Source organism: Pleurodeles waltl, chromosome 1_1, assembly GCF_031143425.1.
Source record: "Pleurodeles waltl isolate 20211129_DDA chromosome 1_1, aPleWal1.hap1.20221129, whole genome shotgun sequence".
NCBI classification, from domain to species: Eukaryota; Metazoa; Chordata; class Amphibia; order Caudata; family Salamandridae; genus Pleurodeles; species Pleurodeles waltl.
Genome location: NC_090436.1, coordinates 969,400,813 through 969,422,102, shown reverse-complemented (window position 1 = coordinate 969,422,102; position 21,290 = coordinate 969,400,813). Strand labels below are relative to the sequence as shown.

The 21,290-nt window shown below is 41.4% G+C and overlaps 1 protein-coding gene across 1 annotated transcript in view; it reads left to right on the top strand.

Moving 5' to 3' along the window:
• MTTP (microsomal triglyceride transfer protein) overlaps positions 1-21,290 on the top strand; it is a 249,013-nt gene that overhangs the window by 131,967 nt on the left and 95,756 nt on the right. The window contains exons 6-9 of the mRNA XM_069230236.1: positions 1,028-1,167; positions 8,046-8,196; positions 12,145-12,302; positions 13,768-13,936. Coding sequence (XP_069086337.1) covers positions 1,028-1,167; positions 8,046-8,196; positions 12,145-12,302; positions 13,768-13,936 — 618 coding nt within the window. The remainder of the gene's footprint in view (positions 1-1,027; positions 1,168-8,045; positions 8,197-12,144; positions 12,303-13,767; positions 13,937-21,290) is intronic.

The window sequence follows — 21,290 nt, the reverse complement described above, 5'->3', positions numbered from 1 at the left end:
CATGCGCGATTTGCGCAGACTCCTGGCTGCCTGAGCTGAACTTTGCTGGGCGGAGAAGGTCGCAGCTCCTATGGGCGTGACCTCCTTGGCTCAGCAAAGGTGCCTCAAGGCCCTCCCCTGGGTGACGAGAAAAGCGTCACCCATTAACACTCGCCCTGGGCGCTTCAGGTTTAAGCGCTGAAGTGCCCAGGGTGAGTGTCAGTCAGTGACACTTCCTCACAGAGTGGGGTGGGGTCAGCAGTCTCACTGACTCCACCCCACTCTGTGACGAGGCTGGGACTGCTGCCTTCTCTCATTGGCTGCAGCAGTCCCAACCGTCCTGGGACCTGGAGGCTGAAGGTAAGTGTTTATGTGTGTATGTGTGTGATGTTTTAAATTGAATGTTCGGTGTGCGCATGCGTGTTTGAGTGTTATAAGTGTTGTTAATGGCTGTGCGTGCGTGCGTGTGTGTGTGAAAGAATGAGTGAGTGTGATCTTTTAAAATGAATGTTTGGTGCATGCGTGCATGTTTGAAAATTATGAGTGTTAATGGATGTGCGTGTGTGAAAGAATGAGTGTGTGTGATGTTTTAAAATTAATGTTAGGTGCATGCGTGCATGTTTGAATGGTATGAGTGTTGTTAATGTCTGTGTGTGAAAGAATGAGTGTGTGTGTGTGCTTCCCGCCGCCCACTCCCTTCTAAAGCTGCCGGCCGCCACTGGTCCTGGTTTCGGAAAATGACACCATGACAAATTCAGCATGCTTTCCTGGGTAGGCCGGATCCCAAATCCAGCCCATAAACAGCTGCTGGAGCTGGGATCAAAAGGTGATGAAAAGAATGTTTACAATTTTTAAGCATCCCCCATCACCTTTTGTTTTTGATTTCTATGAATACACCTTTAACATTTCTGTACCCATAATTTGAGGCTTGGGGTTAGAGGATTTCTATTTTCAGTGCTCACGATGCTGCTTTAAATAACTTTTCCCCCCATTTACTAAAATAAATTGCAAGGAAATGTCCTATTATATTTTCTGTTCTTTTTTTTAGGTTTTGGGTGTTAGCACGAAGGCAACTTCTGCAACCATTTACACAGTGGAGGACAGTTTTATTAAAACAGTGTTGGCAGAGGAAAATCACGTCTTATCTCTGACTGCCCGTCAAGCTTTTGCGACTAAAATAGTGTCAAAGTAAGGATAGTATTGCTAGGTCAGACATTTTGCAATGCTTATCTATTACTTCCAATTATGCACATCTATCGGATTGTTAAAGGTAAAAAAAAAAATGTTCATTTGTTTGCCAAATTGTGAGTGGACATTTTCTCCAATAATCAAAGGTGAAATACTTCTGACTTAATGCCAAGAGGCCTGGATTCTGGCCTAGCAACTGCACGCTCCTATCAGTAACGCTGGGTATTACGAGTGGGCTTTTGAGGTCCTGAATTAGATGGAAATCTGGGATTCGACAGTCAATCCACATGGATAATCATCATTTCAGAAGATGGAGTCTCCGGGTTTTAAAAACCAGATCTACAGAGGTACTACATTTCTGCAGATCTCGTAATTCCTGTGGAGCGGATAACTCCTCTTATTAGCCCCATCGGAATGGGACTAGTAATTGTTTTGGGAGAAAGAGAATAATTATAAGTGTGCCTGTGAGTAATTTGTATAACATACTAATTCCGCTGAGATTATTCTAGTAAGGCTTTTGTTGTAGAATGAAGAAAGTGGCATTAAAATTACATTGTCACACATTGCAACTAAGTTGTCACACATCTAATGTAAATTGTGCCTCAGCACTGTTCAGTCAATAGTTTTACATCTTTTGTCAAAAATCCAGTCTTGTCACTGAAAAGAAATAACCATTTTGTGCCCTTCACAAACTATACCCATGTCTTTTTAACAGTACATGAACAGAAAGAAAAATGAAAAACAGACAAATTGTGGGCCAGATTTATTGAAAAGTGGCGCACCGAGGTGCTGCGCCAAAACTGGCAGCGTCACACTGCGTCACTTTAGAAACGCAAGGAATGCGCCGTATTTAACAGAAAATCACGCATCCCTGCGATTCCCCCTGCGCTGGCGCTAAATTGAGCTGCTAGCGCGAACGCAGGTATCCTTGCACCATCGTGCAAGGATGTCTGTGGTGAGGGGTGGGATTGTTTATGTGCGGGAAGGTGTCCCTTCCTGCACATAAACAATCACTAATGGCTCTTTGGCACTTTTGTGTGTGCTGCACAATGCAGCACACACAGAAGTCCCAAAGCGTCATGTTCAAATGAATGTTTATGGGTAGGAAGGGTCACCTTCCCACACATAAACAATCATTTATGGCATTTTGATTTTTTTCTATGCGTGCAGCAGAATGCAGCATGCATAGAAAAAGCTAAAAAAGAGCGGGAATAAAAGTATTCCTCCTCGTTGCGCCCTGCTAACGCCACCCCTGGGGGTGGCGTTAGATTTTGGCACTGCCTCAGGTTTACGTGATTTCATAAATCTGAGGCAACGTCAAAATGCAATGGGTGTTGCTGTAGCACGCCCACAGCAACACCCATTGCACGCCCCTTCCACGCACAGTGCTACCGTGGGAAGGGGCCGTATTTACAGGGTGGCGTTAAGCCACAAAAAGTGGCTTAACGCCACCTTGTAAATATGGCGCTGTGCTTAGCGCCACAGGAGCATCACAAAAAGTGACCACAAACAGAAAGAGAAGGTTAAAAAGTGGAGGCGGACAAGAAGAAGTATAGACTACGGAACAAGAACGAAATACGGAAACATTTATTTGAAGTGAAATCATGAAAATGAAAAATTAAATAATGAAGACCCATTAGTCACTTACTTTTAGAAGTAACGAGATGTTTCTTAAGAATATAATCTCTCCCAAAGGTATAGTCTTTGCTCTGAAGTAAGATCATTTTATAGCAACAATTTATCTGGATGCTCATGTTTCATTATTTATAGTACCAATCAGTATGACACTATTTTCAGGATCTGGATGCCCCAAGTTACACGCCAGTAAGTAACAATTCCCACGAGTACTATCATCATCAGTTCCCAATTTTAAGCATCCTGGGAAGCCAGTAACAAGTTCCAAGCCACAATATCATGCTAAGAATTCAACAAACAGGACAGTATACATGCATCGTTCCTCTAGATTCTCATAGAACACAGGATCAAGTGTAAAATCATTTGAACCATGTACGTGGCATACTGGGAAAGGGTCAGGACATGTAAAATATATGTGCCTGGTTACACCACAGCTTGTATCCTCAGGTTGTGCCAGTCAGCAAGAATCAACTGAACAAAATCAACTGTGTCTAGATAGATGAGAGGTCCTTAATCATGGAAAGCCAGAGGTAACTTGGGGTTCTCAAAATACTATGGGTCAGATTTAAGAAAAGTGCTGCTGCAGCCAGTGCAGCACCACTTTTTTGTGCTCCCTAGCGCCCCCCTAATGCCGCCATGTGTGCACCACATCTAAGATACGGAGCACCATGGAGGTAGTTAGAGAACTAGCATCAACATTTTTGACACTATTTCAGAGCTTTGCAGGATTAGCACCAAAAATGTTGATGCTAATCCTGCAAAGCCCATTGAGGCCTATTGTAAACAATTGTGTGTCTCCTTTTAACGCCAGCAGGCGTTAAAAGTGCTAAAAATAATGACGCAAAATAATCTTTTAGATTACTTTGAGACATTTTTTCAGCCCCCTAACGGGGGAATGCCCCCTTTGCATACATTATGCCTGGTGCGGGCAAAATGTAGCGCAGAGGGTTACAAAGTGGGATAATGCATGCATTGTGCACTTTGTAATTTGGCGCTGCAATTTTGGCCTCGTTGGGCCATATTAGCAAAAACAAAATTACACTAATGTGACACAAGGAGGTGCTAGGGGCTCATAAATCTGCCCCTAATTGTTCAAATGTTTATATAGCATCTGCTCTGACTGATCAGCTGTCTTGGTGCCAGATTGGGCATCATTATGAATGCCCCAGATATCAGTATGGAAATAACTTGTTCAGCAATTACTGATACCATGGGGGTAAGGCAATTACCAAGTGCAGGATTATGTTCAGATTACGATTTTCAGGTCTGAGAATGAGTGATAACTCTACATTTGAGTATTGTTGCAGTTTATCTTTCATTGCGAGCACTATTTAACATTCACATTTTGGGAGATCTTTCCTGGTGAAATTTAAAACAGAAAACTCCCAGAGGTGCGAATTTAGCTTCTAAATCTATCATCTTAAAATGGGTACAAAATCCATTTGATTCCCAATTTGGTATAAGAACAGGAGTCATGAAAGGGCCCGTAGTGTTTGTAGAAAGTTGCATTCCTGCCATTAGAGTAGCCGGTGATGTGGGCTATTCTGAGGTGTTCGATCAGCCTGCATTAAATTATTACAAGAGGGCTTACTAGTGTAAGACTATCATGGAGTCCCTAAAAGGCTTGGGTGCTTCCAAGTGATATGCACATTTGAAGAAGTGTATCTTCAGGTCTACAATTATTAGAATCTTGTTGGGTGGATGGCAAGTAGGTTTTGAATGGTTGACTTTGAATGACTGGATGGTGGTGGGGCAGGCTATGCTTACAGAAACATCCAGATGCGTAGTAATAGGGGCCTTTCCTTTGTAGGAAACTAGTGTAAAGTTTTTAAGGTGGGAGTGGTGTCATCCACACATCACTTACCAAGCATTTGTTAAGCAGTATGATTCTTGCTTGCCTGACACTTGGGAATATACTATTCCCATGAATAGCAGGGCTCGTAATGACTTGCATAAGGTGGACCTCAGACTTTTGTGGCATAGTGGACATAAAATAATGGGTTGAAATTCCACCCAGAGCCATTGATAGTGGTTTAGAATATTTGCAAACATTCCTCCCATCACCTTTTGTGGGCATTATGTAACAGCCCAAGTGGTCAAGGTTATGCCCTGATGTGGGTCCCTTGCTCACTGTTACAGGGTCCAAGCTATCCTTCACAAATGGGGACTAAAAAGGCCAAAACCAAGCTTGGGTTTCATGTGGTCTTCTGGAGGCCACCTTTCCTAGCATTTTTCAATGGATTGTTCCCATGAGGAGCAGGGTCAGCACTGGTTTGCATAAGGCAAACCTCTGCCTAGAGTGGCAGAGTGGGTGAAAAAGAATGCATTGTAATGCTACCCAGAAGGGAATGCCAGTGTAGAAGACTATTTGTAAGGAATTTCCTCTTCAACGTTTGTTTTCTGCACTCTTTGGAGTCATGTGACCTCCTTTGTGCATTTGTGAATATGGCTCTGCATTAGGCAAGTCTATAAATCACTAATGTCATAAAAAAGGTGTGGTGCTGGCACTGCAGGGTTAGAAAGCATAGCCTGTCTTGGTAAAGTGCTCTTGCAGTTGCATGAACACGAGAAATAAAGGAAGTATTTCTGTCAAATTATATGCCATTTTACAGACTTTTTGAATTGGCTTCAAATGAGATCCTAGAGAGTCTGGCCTGAAGGTCCCATTAGACCATACAGATGACAAAGCGATCCAAAGGGAGGTTATCACCAGGGGTTATCCTCCAATTAAACTCAATGTTTAGGTGCAGTGCAGAAAACGCAGCCAATAAGCATTTACAAAACAATAGGTCTCACATTTGCTTGCCTGAGGGGTAGTAACATTGTAAATTCATAACTGGACTTTTCTTGCCACATATCTTGGTCAACCCTCCCTTATAATTGTGTATTTTCCTGCCATATAATTCCAGTGGCCCTCAAATAACTAAAGCACTTTCATTTACATTCTTCCTCGATCTGCATAAAAAAAAAAAACATTTTGCCATTTAGCATCCTAATTTAAATCTGCCATGCTAATTCCAGTAGAATACCACCCCACCATCGGAGTTGCTGGCAGGCTAACACAATTTCCCAAAAAAAGTCACAAGACTGCAACAGAGGAGACATAAACTAGAACGGTCAAACAAACATGTCAAGACTGCTCAAACAGTCATAGTTAAGTTGGCCTGAATCATGGTCATAATTGCAATAAGGAGAGATTATTAAAACATATAAAATTATCATACAAACCTTTATCAGAAATAAACTTTAGGCATTAGACTGTAATGCTCAAAACAGCTCCTATGTGGCATCAGAACAAAAAAATTATTTATAAAAAACATGCTCATGTAACCATAGAAAATAAAGCTATATTTAGCCTCTGAATGGCTTTTTCAGGGCTAGCAGACCTACTACAACTATATTACAATTAAGACATTTAAAACAAAACATCTCTAAACAGTAAAACAAAACATTCTAGCCATGAGAAAGCATAAAGTACACTGAATGGTGGGGGGGTTATTATTTTGGGGTCCCCACTAGCCTAGTGTGGGGACCCAGAGATGACGTAGACAGAAAGAGAGTTATGACTGTTATGAGCAAAATGTTTTGTAAAAGTAATGCCCTGCAATGCATTATGGGGTGAGTTTTTGTGCTGAGAATATTATAGTATGTTGACTGCAATGCTGGGAACAGCCCCTAGAGAACACCACAATAAAAATAGCAGTTGGAAGAAACACGGGGGGTCATTCTGACCTTGGCGGTCCATGACCGCCATGGCGGAGTGCGGCGGAAGCACCGCCAACAGGCTGGCGGTGCTTCCTGGGCGATTCGGACCGCGGCGGTAATGCCGCGGTTGGAAAAGGGGAGCCGGCGGTTTCCCGCCGGTTTTCCGCCGGTTTCCCGATGGCCCAGGGAACCCACCATGGCAGAATGCCCTGCGGGGCACCGCCGGCCTGTCGGCGGTGCTCCCGCCGACCCTGGCCCCGGCGGTCTCGTACCGCCGGGGTCAGAATCACCCCCATAGTGTACTACACATTTCCAGGAGTAGCAGACCTATAACAATGATACTAGAAACAAGTCCCTTAAAAAAAAAAACTATTCCAAGTTAGCAAACAAAAGTTCCAGCCATGAGAGCATTTAGAAAGTCACTCAATGGTGGAAAGGGTTGTTATTTTGGGGTTCCGACTAACCTAGTGTGGGGACCGAGTGATGACATAGATAGAAAGAGTGTGTTGCGCTGAATATTTTGGCCGCAGTCCCATTGTCCTAGGACCACCACACGTTGAATTATGAGCAGAAATGTTTTGTAAAAGCAATGCTGTGCAAAGCATTATGGGGTGAGTTTCCCAAGTGCAGTGAATATTGTAGTATTGGCTCTCTCGCTGTGCCGCTTTCCTATGAGGATTTCTGTTTTAGGTAAAGGATTTACAAAGTTCAAGTGTTTTAAGGGGAGAGCCACACGTAATGTCCACAAGTAATGTCTCTGATAAGGTAACTGTAAACAATGTGACTTGTGCCCCAATATCACTGATTGAGTTCACGCTGTTGTGTCTGTTGCGCTGTGAGCACAATGGCCACAATGCAGCATGAAGGGGAGAAACAAAAGAAAAAATAATGTGTCCATGCTTTAAGTATATCAGCAATTGTGTAATATTCCATGTAATGGGCAGTCTGCCAGGTATTACAAAAACATCATCAAGGCAGGACAAACAAAAAGCATGTACCAATGACATTAAGGGATTTTTGAAAGGCAAGCCCAGGAACAAATAAAAGTGTTGGGCATGGTTAAACGCCCACAATACTCACAACAGGTCAAATTGCTTCCACGCTCGCCCAAAAAACAATGGTGATGTCCAAAAGGAGTATGTGACAACAGTTTTGTCGTAATTGTATTAGAGGAAAGAACTGCAGCAATGATACTTCCTCCCTGAAAGTGTCTCTTTTAATCCATGCATATACCGTTTCAGGGCAAACATATCTGTCACAATGGTGGATAATGTTAGATTTGGCAGCCCAGCCACCGCCGGTCAGGCAGTAGCTTGGTGTTGAACCATATCAGCAGTTCAAAGCCAGGTGTAAGAATCTAAATGTCCCCTTAACGTAAGAAAATTTAAAACATACACCGTACCTAATTCTTTGAAAACCTAAAGATTTTTCTATATTACTTCTCTAAATCTCGTTCATGAACATTTTACATATAGGTTATTTATTTGCTCGTTCACAGTATATATCATTAACAATATACATCTTTTGCAAATGTGCAGACAAAAATTGGTGTTGCGTAACTCAGAGGCAGGGCCGAAGGTGGTTGCTGGGAAGCAGGTTGCCAGTATTATGAAGAAACTGGACCCTAAATATGCAGTTACTTCTTTGCCTGCAGAACCAGTGAAGACTGAATGCAAAAGCTGTCCTTCGGTAAGTACTACAAGAGCTTAACTTAAAGTTACCCCTACAGTACAATCATAGGTGGAACATTTTTAACCTCTATTTAGAACTTATCAGTTCCTATACCCAATAGGAGATATGAGCCATAAGTCAAATGGTATTCAGTGGCAAATAGGTAGATTTAACAAACGGATGTATATGCACAAATAAGATGTGTGCATGCACATTAGAAAAGTGAACGCCAGGGACTAATTTAGAGGCTGCCAGGGATTGCAGCTTTGTTCCCTAGTTTTCACCTTGCGACCCCCGGCACTGCCTTTACGATCCTTGCCTCAGATGTGGCAAAATCCATGCTCAGAATACAAAGGTATCTCTACATTCATTATTTTCTACTAATAGTGAGTAATATTACTTTATTATTCACTGTTAGTGTCAGCCGTGGTGAGTAAAAATAGCTTTACATGTATGATGTGTGTGTGCTTGTGAGTGAGAATGTGTTTAAGTGAGACATCACATCTATCTGTGAAAAAATATGTCTGTATGTGTAAATGTGTGTGTGAGTGAAAGAGAGAGGTTGTGAGTAAAATTGTATGAGATGGAGGCCCAGATTTACTATTCTTTGACGCAGTCTAACCCTGCACCATAGCTGCTGTGCTGCTTTGTGTCAAACGGAGAAAGAAAAAATGCCACATATCTACGAAGATATGGCGAACTTTGTCTATCCCTGTGTGCTGGCATATGTTTGATAGACATGGGCCAAGGCACACATCCTTGTACCATTGTTCAAGGGTTTGTGTGTTCTCTGAAGCATTGGTTTTGTACTGGAAGGAGTCCCTTCCAATATAAAAGTTATGCTTCACGGCTTTTCCCGCTTGTGTGTATGCTGTACAATGCAACACACATGCAAAGTTGGAATACAATGAAAATATTTTGTCTTGTTACACCTGCCTCATGAAATTATAATATTATGGTGCAAAATACTGTGTACCAGTGTTTGAAGATAGGGATTTTCCTCAAAACCCATCGGTGTTTGTAAGGGAACACCCATGCACCTGCCCTGGAATGCCCTCATGACGCAAAATAATGCAAACAGCACATGGTGCAACATTGCAATACTAGTAAATCCCAATTTGGGTTGAATAGTAACACCTCGTTTCAGGTTTGTGTCACAAGGTGCAAAAATTAATGAGATTAAGAGTGCATGCAAGGGAGGTGGTGTGTGATGTGATGCTTGGGAGTTTGTTGTTGGACTTGTCATACTGAAGATAATTATTGTTTTATAGAGATACTCTGGGCAAAATATTGGTGTTGGCATACTTGCTGTAAATCATAGAATAACAGACATCTGTGACAAAATACTGGCAGGGGTACACTGGGTGTAATTCTTGGCACGAAGGGCACCAATGGTTAAATACTCCTACTGGCATCCTAAAGGCAATTATTGACATTTTGAGCACCTGAGAAAAATACTGCTATACCTGAGTAAATTCTTGTAGCAGAATGCAGGTACTAGTACAATGGAGGTAATTCTTGGCATAAAGATCGACATTCATTCACAATAAAGGGGAGTGAGATAATACACCTGGACAGTTATTCTACAAAAACAAGAATAGATACACCACCCCACATACACCGCAAAATGCCAGGCTTACTTTAGTCTCCAATCAATTCAATCAATCAGAGCAACCCCTAGGAAATGTAAGGCCCTCACCCCCATCAAAATGTGGCAGATTCCCACACCATGGATCCAGTTGAGTTCAAGGTGGGCTCTGCCACTGTGCATGGGATTGAGACATTTATTTTATTTTTAAAACACAGATTCCTTCCTGAAATTTGAAGGCCAGTAAACTGTTAGAACTATCTTGGGCTATCTGAAAGATATATTTATTAGCAGATATCCTGATAGAGGCAAATACAAACAATGGATTATATCAAAGTGTATAAGTCACTCTGTCATCCTCTATGCACGTTTCTGCAGACTTCTAGAGTGCCCTGAGGGTCGGCGCCCTTTATCAAGAGTCAAGTGTCTGACTCCTAATTTTAACTGGACAATGCAGTTGAAATTCTCATCAAACTTTGTCATAAAGTGATGGATGAAGAGTGACCAATGAATCTACAAAAGTGATAGTAATAATAAAGTACCCCCACTCCAAAAATAATATATCTGCCTTTTTATGAAATTATCTACAAGGGGTGTCTACTTATTTCTCTCAGTAAGGTACTCCGAGACCATTGCTCTGTAAAAAACTAAAAGCTAGGGGGGGACAGTTACATTCAAAGTTAGAATTACTAGCATGGACTATGTGCATAGTACAACAGTTTGGGATCATGCTATATCTGCATGTTTTTTTTGGGGGGGAAATCACACCCAAAGACATTGGCGCATAGTAATATTGGTTTAGAAGTGGAATAATCATGCTTCACCCTGCCTGGTCACACAAACCTCTCATTCAAACATGACCCAAATTGTGATTAGTGTACTGGTAAACATGCTCATCTTGATCAATTTTACCCTGGATTTGAGAAAACTCCTCTCAACCAATGAACCCACAAAAGCGTTGCCCTATTGTTAAACTCTGGGGAAACAGCAACATCATCATTGAGCTAGATCTCTCAGTCAACATCGCCCTACTAGACCGTCATTTTGATTTCTATGCAAAACTTGCAGCTTTACACTGTACACACCAAGTAAACCATTTGTAATATTCGAGCAATCATACTTCATATGCAAGGAACCCCAAGCATTTGTCTACTATTTCTTTGTCCTACCCAGAAGGGATTGTAGGTCCCTGCATCCAAAGTCATGTCGGAGAACACATTTCACAGCCAATGTTGCAATACGTTTTACATGAACCATGTGAATCTGATGCGATAATTGGTTGTCTGCAACGTCTTTAAAAGGGTTTTGTTTACCCCCACATTGAGCACCAGGAGCAACAGATTTCACAGTAAATATTTGTAGTGTATGTTCTTGTAGGTCACTGCTTGTCATTCCGCGTTGAACTCATAAGATCATATGCTGTGGCTAGTTGCTTACAATGAATGCCTGTGGGTCACCCACCTGTCAGGAGCATGGTACAGATTCATGTACATACACGTACCTTCAGTGCCCAATAGAGGACCCAGAATTAGATTTGAAAAAGGCAAAGTAAGGTTGACATTTTAGATTTTTTTTTACCCTTTACTTTTCACAGAGAAAATGACGCATCCCTTCTCTTCATCTCATAGAGTGATAGTGAATGGCTATTTGTTGAATAAAGTTGAACGTTAGCAGTACCTGTGCTCATATTCTTATTCTGGAAAAGGCATTGTGATTGGTTTTAGCATACTTGAGAAAAAGCCACCTGAGTGGTTTTGAAATAAACCTTGAATACACAATATATGTAGAATATGCTTCGAGACACATTTGTATCAGGTAACTGCCACTTTGTGTGCATGACTAACAGCTCTGGTCAGGCATTCAACAGAAAGGATATGTGCCCTCTACATTCCATTCTATATTTATACACTCAACAATCAACATCTACTTAGGAATAGTTTATTTGGAAGGTTGAGTATCCCTTCTACTTTATACTTCATGTTATTCTACTTCTACAAATGCAACACAATTAAACAAATTTGAAACACATTAACCGATCTACCAATGCACCTTCACAAAAGTATGTTTATATCTTCTGGAATATCTCCTCGGGTGCCTCTATGCACTCTTCCTTCAGGTCTTTAACTCTTACAATGTAGCCAGTTGCCCTCATATTTTCTATTGTATGTCCTATTATATGTAAAGCACTACATAGTCCCCTCCAGAATTTGCGATGTCACACACCATATGCAAACAGATTTACATTTTTTGTGGAATAAACAGCTAGGGTTGGATTAAGAATGTACTCTTCTGGAACGCACATGAAAACTAACTAATGTTAGCTGCTAATCCTAAAGATGTAAGTTTTTTTAAGCACAGTTTGTTCTTGCAATTTTCAGCTGTCTGATCATTGGAAGGAGATCAGAAAGAACTTTGAACTGGATAATCTTTCTAAAGCTGAAGCGGGGAGAGGTTTTCTGTCATTCATCGAAATCCTTAGAAGATCCAATAAACAAGAGATACTCCAAATACTCAGGAGTGAAAGCATTGGGGTTCTGTGAGTTGGACTATGTTTACATTTATGTTTATGATATATTTTACAGAATATGTAAATAGAGGTGGCCCATGTAAATTATCTTGTAAATTTTAATCTTAAGGACTGATTGTAAGTAAAACAAGAGAACTTAATCCATTGATGTTCCTGCTTTTAAATCTATATACAGTTCAATAAACAATTTATATTGTGTGACTTTAGGAAATAATTGTTGTTACAGTAGAAGTATCACCTCTATTGTAGAAATGCTACACACGGCCCAGAGGGGTATGCTTCCTGAATGTACAGCGTGACCACATCTTTGACCTATGCCATGCAGTAAATATTATGAAACCACTAGACAGGAATCTCACCACTGGACAAGCAAGTAGAAGTGTTTTTTTTATGCTGGAATCCCTGGTGTTGATTTAAGAGTTATGTACTCAGTATTGCTTCCCAGTTGAACAGTTCATCTTTGCAGTGCTGAAGTATCATAGGACTATTGTTAACTATAAATATGGGGAAACCTTTTTTTTTGTTTTAAATAGATGCTATTTTTAAGAAGAAATGATTTTTCGTTTTGGAAATTATCGGTGACGGCATCGGCTTATCCAGTAGACCAACGGCTTCTTTCCCTGAAACTCTAGCCATGATACTCAAATGGAAAGTTGTTCCCTAAGAAAATTCCCCCCTGGAAATTGGATACCACCTCAATGTGGTTGTTGGTGTCTGATCAATTGTTTGCTACTGCATTCACAAAGCATTGATACATGTAAATGAAACTTATATTTAGATGGGTGCGCCCCTTTTAACCCCCTTCTATTTACGATTTAGAATGGGTTGTAAAACCTCTTTTGTGCTTCAAAAATAATTTTCCAACTTGCAAAGAGGATTGTTACATTGATGAACAATATTTTAAAAACTATGAACATGTGGATCTCATGGCTAGCAACCACAAAATAATGTCTTACATCAACCCCCTGGTGATGTGTACTCCATTGAGGCCTCCATACTTAAGGGCTCCATTTCCCCTCTGTTGTTGGCTGATCCCACAGGATGCACAACATGTACAACAGTACTGTTCTACGTTATATAATCCCTGAAGTAAGAAAGATAAAAATGATTTTTACAGTGGGAGCACTTGTGTTAACATATTATCATATAACCTGCATTGATTTTCTTATTCTGAAATGCCAAATTACACTTTAAATATTTACTTGTGTAGTTATTTGTTTTATTTATATATGGGTTACATATTTTACAACAAAAGAACCCTTCAAACAGATCATAGATGAAAGGGAAAACCAGTTAAATAATTCAGCTATTTTAAGTGATATTGCTTGAGGAAACTGGGGTCTTCGGTTGTTTGCAGAATTTCCTGAGAACCTTCAAAGTCAATGAATTTCAAAAAGTAGAGTTTTGAGATAAGAGAGTTTCTGGTGAACTTTCGTTCTAAGAAATGAGTCCACGCCTCTTTTTCTTCAAACAGTCCTCAGCTGGTGGATGCAGTGACTTCTGCGCAGACGCCAGCTTCCTTGGAAGCCATGCTGGAATATCTAGACTTCAACAATGCCAGTGGTTCCCTGCTGCAAGAGAGATTCATCTATGCGTGTGGCTTTGCTTCACATCCCAATGAGATAATTCTGAGGGCTTTACTGGTAAGGACACACAGTGCTCACACACACAAACACACCTTTTTCACAGCAGGTACATAGCTTTTTGTTTGGCTGTTTCAAATTACTGCATTGGGGAAATTATTTTACATATTTTTGTGGTGGGTGAATGAGCAAAGGCCCTACAAATGTCCAGATGTGTTTGAATTATCACCTGCTTGTGATCAAACTGAAGGTCATTCAAACTAACTAGACTCATGGATAGCAAAGCTTTCAGGATCTCAACAATAAAATGCCCAGCACTTTTGACTACATGGGAACATCTATTTTGCGGTTGCGAATTCTATTATTTCCAAAATCAATTGGTCTGATTCCCAAAGGTAAACTTACACTTTTGTATTCACAAAGTACAAGGTAATAGAATGTTTACAACTATGGAGACATGGTGTAGAACTCTGAACACAAAAAGATAGACCTGTCCTATCTTGTTATGTGCAGAGTTCTCTGCCCTGGCTGCTAATTCTCCACAGTCATGAACTTACTATTAACTTGTAGCTTGTGAATACCAAACAAAACATAAACTTAGACAAAAGTGTAAGTGTACCTTTGTGCATCAGCCCAATAGGCTTTGCAACCACAAACAAAGTTTACTTTGAGAGACAGAAATGTCTTTCAACTCTCAAAGTACACTGTATGGCCCATTCTGAATTGCAATGGACTGTGTAATAGGCTTCCCTCTCTTCTTTGCAAGTTGTTATGGAATGTAATAATAATTTGTGATTGCAGTTGTAGTCACAAACTATTGACCTGTAACCAACACCTTAAAGGGAATTAACAAAATATTCTGTAGAAATGTGGATGTTTTCACAAAATGACAGTGTCTACCTTATGAAAAGTGGCTATTGACATTTGGAGAACAGAGATTGGTAGAGTGAAATGGTGCCTACTGCCCCTGTTGCCATTTAATGAATGCCAACTTTTACTTCATAAAGCAGCCCACTTCACGTTAACGGTCAGTGGCAGTTACTACTGTCTCACAGCAACTGCTTAGGGCCCAACTTCAGATCTACTTAAGGTCAGGATGTTAGCCCGCCCTGCAGGTGGAGGTGAGATCTGTGCAGCCCGCGGAGGATGGACGCAGCGCGCTGAGTTTAGTTTGGACCACTCTCTGTGCTTCTGTGGACGCCTGTGATTTCAGTGGTCCAAACAGCTCCTACATCCACCGGTGGGCTCCAAGTGGGACCCCGTGCGCACTCCCTAGGCTTCGGAGCTCCCCAGCAGCAGGGGGCTCGCTCCGGGGACTTCCAGGTAAAGTTGGACTCGGTGTTTGATCAGGTTTTTGTAAGGACTGCACGGGCCTCGCATCGTGAGACTCCGTTTGTGTTTCCAGAAGCGCATCGCTCGCAGCCTGCGATGAGGAGGGGGTTCGCAGGAGCTCCTGTGTGCATTCTTGGTGCTCTGTGCATTGCTGCGGATGGTACAGCTCGGCTCCACATGTGCTTGCATCTGCCAGGAGCTCGGTAATATTGAATCAATGGAAGCCTTTGTCTGATGTGCTGATTGGAGGAACTGCATTACCCTTGGGGAGAGGAGGATCAGAATGCCAGAAGACTAGAAGCGAGAAGCAGGACAACAGATCTACAAAGCATGTGGAGTCCAGACTGAAGATTTTCCTTACTACTGCTAACACTGTGGGTGCCAGCTGTGGAACTACGAAGCCCAGAAGCCCTTGCTGTCTGCAGGGGGAGGAGCCAAGCATCACACTATAAAGCGCAGAAAGGAAGACTGCATTGTGGGACGCGCACACCGTGTGGGGGCTGGCTGTGGGACTACGAAGCCCAGAATCTCTTGCAGTTGGCAGGGGGAGGAGCCAAGCATTGCGCTATAAAGCGCAGAAAGGAAGACCGCATCGTGGGACGCACCCGGGTGCAGCCCCGGCCAAGGGCGGACCACCCACGCCCGTCAGAGCCCAGAGGAGGCTGTGCTGGGCCACCCCTTTAACATCGGCAGACAAAAAGAAAAGGTAAAGTGGGGTTTATGAGCTTATTTTAACATAGAGCTGCCCCAATTCTAATCTGTATATATGTGTACGAACATTTGTTGGTATCCCTGACAGTACCCACATAGATATTGCGTGTATACAACACTAGTGCATACTATGGGTGCAGTTTATGTACACCACATAGACAATTCAATAAGAACCTGTTAGAAAGAATTTTGAGACCCAGTGGACCTTCTAGGCCCCCTAGCTATATTCCAAGCTCTCCCGAAGGATGGGCAAGAGAAAACATCCAAACTCGAAATCCCCCCAAAGGCCACACATCTATATTACAATATATCTCAGGTGCCATGAGGGCCTTAGATAAATAAATTTCATCTGTGGAAGAAAGGTTGCTGTAACGTGGGGGCTCTCCACAGGCCCCCTTAATGCAGAATGGACATTTTAACCTTGACCCAGACCCTGCGGAGGTGGAACCTGAGGAACTGAGTAACTATAATGATAACAACGGGTGCATCCAATTTATCACAGACGCAATCACAGCTTCAGATGATTAACCCCCCCCACCTAAACATATAAGGAGCCCCCGGATATACTGGGAGGGCATTGATTCAAACAAGGGGAAAGTCCAGTTAGATATGAAGGAAAACCTGGACAAACCATTAGTCAGACAGCTGATAAATAAAAAAAGCCTCAAAAGAACTTTTTTTTTAAAAACAGCGGAAAGTACCCTAAAACATCTAACAAATATTAATGAAATGATTAAAGCCCTGGAAATTACAGTTAAGGCGACATTGGAATCCTTATCGGCTCGCCCAAATCAGTTTGAGAACAACGTTGCCTCCGGCTCAGATCTTTTAAAAACCCTGATGGCAGGGGGAATTATTACAGTTTCACAAACTAATGACACACTCCAGACAAAGACACCTATCATAGGTGACACACAAGTTCCACTGATGTCTGGTCCTGCAAGATTATCACAGGTACAGATGCATACTAAAGAGGACTGTCCAGGTAGGGTGCAACAGTCTACCCCTATAAATATGAGATTGAGCAATCCTGGGAGGGAGATTACTTCTCAACCAATATCAGACACATCTATCCAGTGACCTTTTACAAATCCCCCCTGCTGTGACACCCTATTTAGTCATTTTGGCTAACGTCCCTGTTCTGGCTAATCAGAAGCAGGAGTCATGGACTGCCCTGAGGAATAAGTCCCTGAACTGGATCGGAATGAGAATGGAACCTGGCATGGTTGGGCCACTTTTGAAGACATAAAAATGGTGAGGAGAGTTAAACGGATAAGCAGCAGCCAGAAATCACTTTTAGGAGACTGCGTGGTTCTCTCCTTTAAACCCCCAGGTCTAGTAGAAAGAATCATCCGAAAGGTCGGCTCAGGACAAGAATCCCCACACGAAATTTAGTTACTTCCCTCAGTATATTTCTACTGAACAAACAAAGGGCAAATTCCCCCTAGATCTTGGATATATCATATATAGGAAATAGCCAAGACCAGCAGCATTATACCGACCCATAACAGATTTTAAAGTTCTATCATCCTTAGAATATTTGGATTGACTGAGGACTGATAACCCAGGGACATGCAAAATTGAGGTACCTGCAACAATTATACACGAGGGGTGCAATAGCGAACCCATAGAGGGAGAAGGGGACATAAAGGAACTGGATTTAGCAAAAACAGAGGGATACAATAGGGAACCCTTAGAGGAGGAAGGGGATATACAGGAACTGAACTTAGCAAAAACAAAATTAGAATTACTATTTTGGAATGTGGCAGGACTACGTAGTAAGATCATCAATAGAGAGTGGATGGACTTTATAGGATACTTCTCCTTTTTGTGTCTCTAGGAAACTTGGCTTCTGGAACCCATTCATATTAATGGATATAGAACATATCACACACCAGGCATCCCCTCAAGACATGGTAGGCCAAAGGGGTGGCCTATGTACATACATCTCAAATAAGATCTTACTGTCTAAGCTGAACATGATAGCTTGTAATTTTTGCTATCAAATGATCGCCTGTAACATAGGAAGGTCAGTCCACCTAGTGATCATGAATTTTCATAGTAATGTCTCTTTGCTTGAGGCTGCCAGTATTATTCCCCGTCTGGGAGATGATTTAGAGAAAGCTTGCCTAAACACTAGGAGAGAGAGGCTTATACTATGTGGTGGTGGTCTTAACACTTACTCATGTAAGGAACCCTCAGAAAAGGTCTGGGGTCTAAACAAAGAAGGTACTGGGACTCAAGCCCATTTTCAACATAATCATCACGGTATTGCCATGAACAAATTAATATATAGATTTGATTTGACTTTCATAAATGAGATATACTCGCAATTTAAACCCACCTTTAATAGTAGAGGTGCTGGTACTGTGATAGACTAAAGTAATCTCTAACGACTTTGTTCACAGTCTATGCAATCACCAAACACATGATATAGCAATTAGCGATCATGATCCCCAGAGCATACAGCTTTCATTCCCAATAGGCAAACAAAGTCAAAATGAAACTCTGGACCTGGTTAGCAATAATTAATTAGCCTCAAGTAATGGGTATACGTTAAGATGGGCTCCTATAGAACCACAAGGTCTTGAAACAGTTAATCAGTGAGCATATCACCGATTTTGGGGTATGCCTTAAAGACGACATAGAACCATTTAAATGTATTAGTGCCTATAGTTCAATTGCTCAAGGTGTGAAAAGGAGCCTTATCAACATTAGGGGGAGGCTGGGATAGTCCAAAAATAATGGTTGGTTTGATTCGGCATGTACAAAGGCACACAAAAAGTTAAAGAAGGCCCTAAGTAAACCACTCAGGTGCAAGAATGAGGTTCATATATATAGGGAAGAATATAAGATCGCAGTCAATAAAAGGAAAGATCACCTGAAAGAAGAATCCTGGGAATTACTCCAGGAAGCTAGCCCTAAAATTATAACATCACCTTCTGGAAGCTAATTAACTCCCCATTGTTAGGGGCAAGGGAAGCTCCCAGATTGGAGATTGCCATAATGGAGGGAGAATGGATTGACTATTATTCTGATACATATAGCCTTAAACCTGCATTGGACTTGCAGGAGCCTGTAGCTGATGTAACCAACCATACAGACAATCTTCCCAGTATTACACCTCCGTTTAGCTTGGAGTAAGTTGTAAAGGCCATTAAGACAAGCAAAGGTGGGAAAGCCCCAGGCTCTGAAAGGGTGATCACCTTAATCCAGCTTGCTACAGACCCATTTTACTCCTGGACTCACTGGCTAAAATAGCTGGACATATCATTTTGAATAGACTGCAGAACTGGGTGGAAACAAATAATATCCTGTCAGAATTACAATATGGCTTCCGGCAAGGGGTTAGAACAGTGGAGCAGGAATTGAACTTGAGTATTATAATTGGCAAATATATTAAGATCAAGGAAGGTAACTTGTACCTGGCTTTTATAGACCTGTCCTCAGCCTTCGATTGTGTAGTCCATGATACACTTTGGTCTATTTTGGAAGATCTGGGGGTAGATCAGACAATAATCTATTATATAAGGGAGATGTATTCAGGATGCAAAGCGAAGGTGAGATATGAGGTAAGTGGGGAATGTACTAGATCTTTCAGCATCCAGAGAGGGGTCCGTCAAGGTTGTGTATTAGCACCTTTCTTATTCTCCCTGTATATTAATTAGGTAGAGGAGGAACTACTAAGTAAATGTGAAGACCTCCACTAAATCGGCAATCGGCCGATTCCGGCCCTTCTGTATGCAGATGATGCTATTCTTATGGCACAGACCCCACTAGCTCTTCAGAGACTTTTAACAGATTTCGTCAATTGCATGCTAAATCTGGGTCTTAGAGTCAATCGTTCAAAAACTTAGGTTAGGAAATGTGGCAATAAGACAGCTGGGTCCCACGATATTACAGTGGATGGCAGAAAAGTAGACACCACAGCATCTTTCTCATATCTGGGAATTCTGTTTGATTAAGAAGACTCCTGGTCTCGGTGTGTAAATGTGGGAAGATTGCAGTTTACAAAGACTAATATGGCCCTGAAGAACTATACAAAAGACTAGGGATGATATCCCCTAGGGATATGCAAAAAAGTTACAGAGCAAAATGTGTTCCCACTGTCATATATGGGGTGGGCGTTTGGGGTTCTACCAACTGTAACATGTTGCAAATACCTGAGAATGACTTTTTTAAATTTCTGCTATCTGTCCCAAAAGGCAGCTCGTCGTATGTATGTCATGCAGAATTTGGGGTACCTACTTAGCGGATTTAATATTGGTACCACCAATTTCTTTTATGGCAGAAAGTTTGGACATCGGAACATGCAGGTTTGAATCATGCTATCTTAAGGGATTGTTTGACCTACAGAATGTCTTTGAGAATGACCTGGCTGAAGTACATCAAGAACTTTTTCAATGATTTGGGACACTTGGATTATTATGAGAAGCCAGAATTACGGGCCACCCTAAACAGAAAAGACTTGAGATCTATGGTCTTTAAGCACTTAATGGATTTGAGGTGGTCAGCGGAAGCCCAAAAACATACTGTCCTGAAAAACCAGCTTATGTTGACTGAGGATGATATGCAACCGTACTTAACATCTGTAACAAAAGCAAGGCACCGTTTAGTTCTCACCCATTTAAGATTAGATACGTTCCATCACCTGGTCAGCTTTCCCATCATGAATGACTGGAGTGCGATACTAAGGAACTGTCCTTGCGACTCTGTTTTTTCATAAACCACAATGCATGTTGTTTTGTTTTGTAAATTCTATGCTAGACAGAGAAGGCAACATATAAGGCCAACCTTTAGATATTTTCACATTTGTCAATGTCCCCTGCGTATTTATATCTCCAAACGCACCCTACTATTGAAACATGCTTTGGCCTCGCAACCGATCAATGTTCTGTACTTAATGCTGGAAAGAGTATGAACTAACGTAAGAAGGCCATGCAAGAGATGGCGGTCAAGTAACAACTCTGTAACCTGACAAATGATTATTCATTGTAAAATGTTTTCGTTTACTGCACCGTTAGAATTTATCTTACTTATTTTTTAAGCAACATGTTTTTATATGATTGTCCCTTTATGAATTGTATTTAACTGAGCTAGATACGACCTACGAGCAGGTCAAGGATGTCTTTCATGCGTAGCCATAAGGAAAAACCTCTAGTCTTCCTGAAGATGTTGTAAAGAAAATTAGTAGTAAAGCTTGTCTTGCTTTCAAACATGTAACACATGAGATGCTTAACTGTGTATTTATTCAGAATTAATATATTTCATATTGGTCATTTTGAAACATATTTAGAAGGCTGTACTCATATTTTAGTTCACATTTGGCAACACAGAGTTTTTCATTTTCATTTTCTATCTTAAAAGTCAT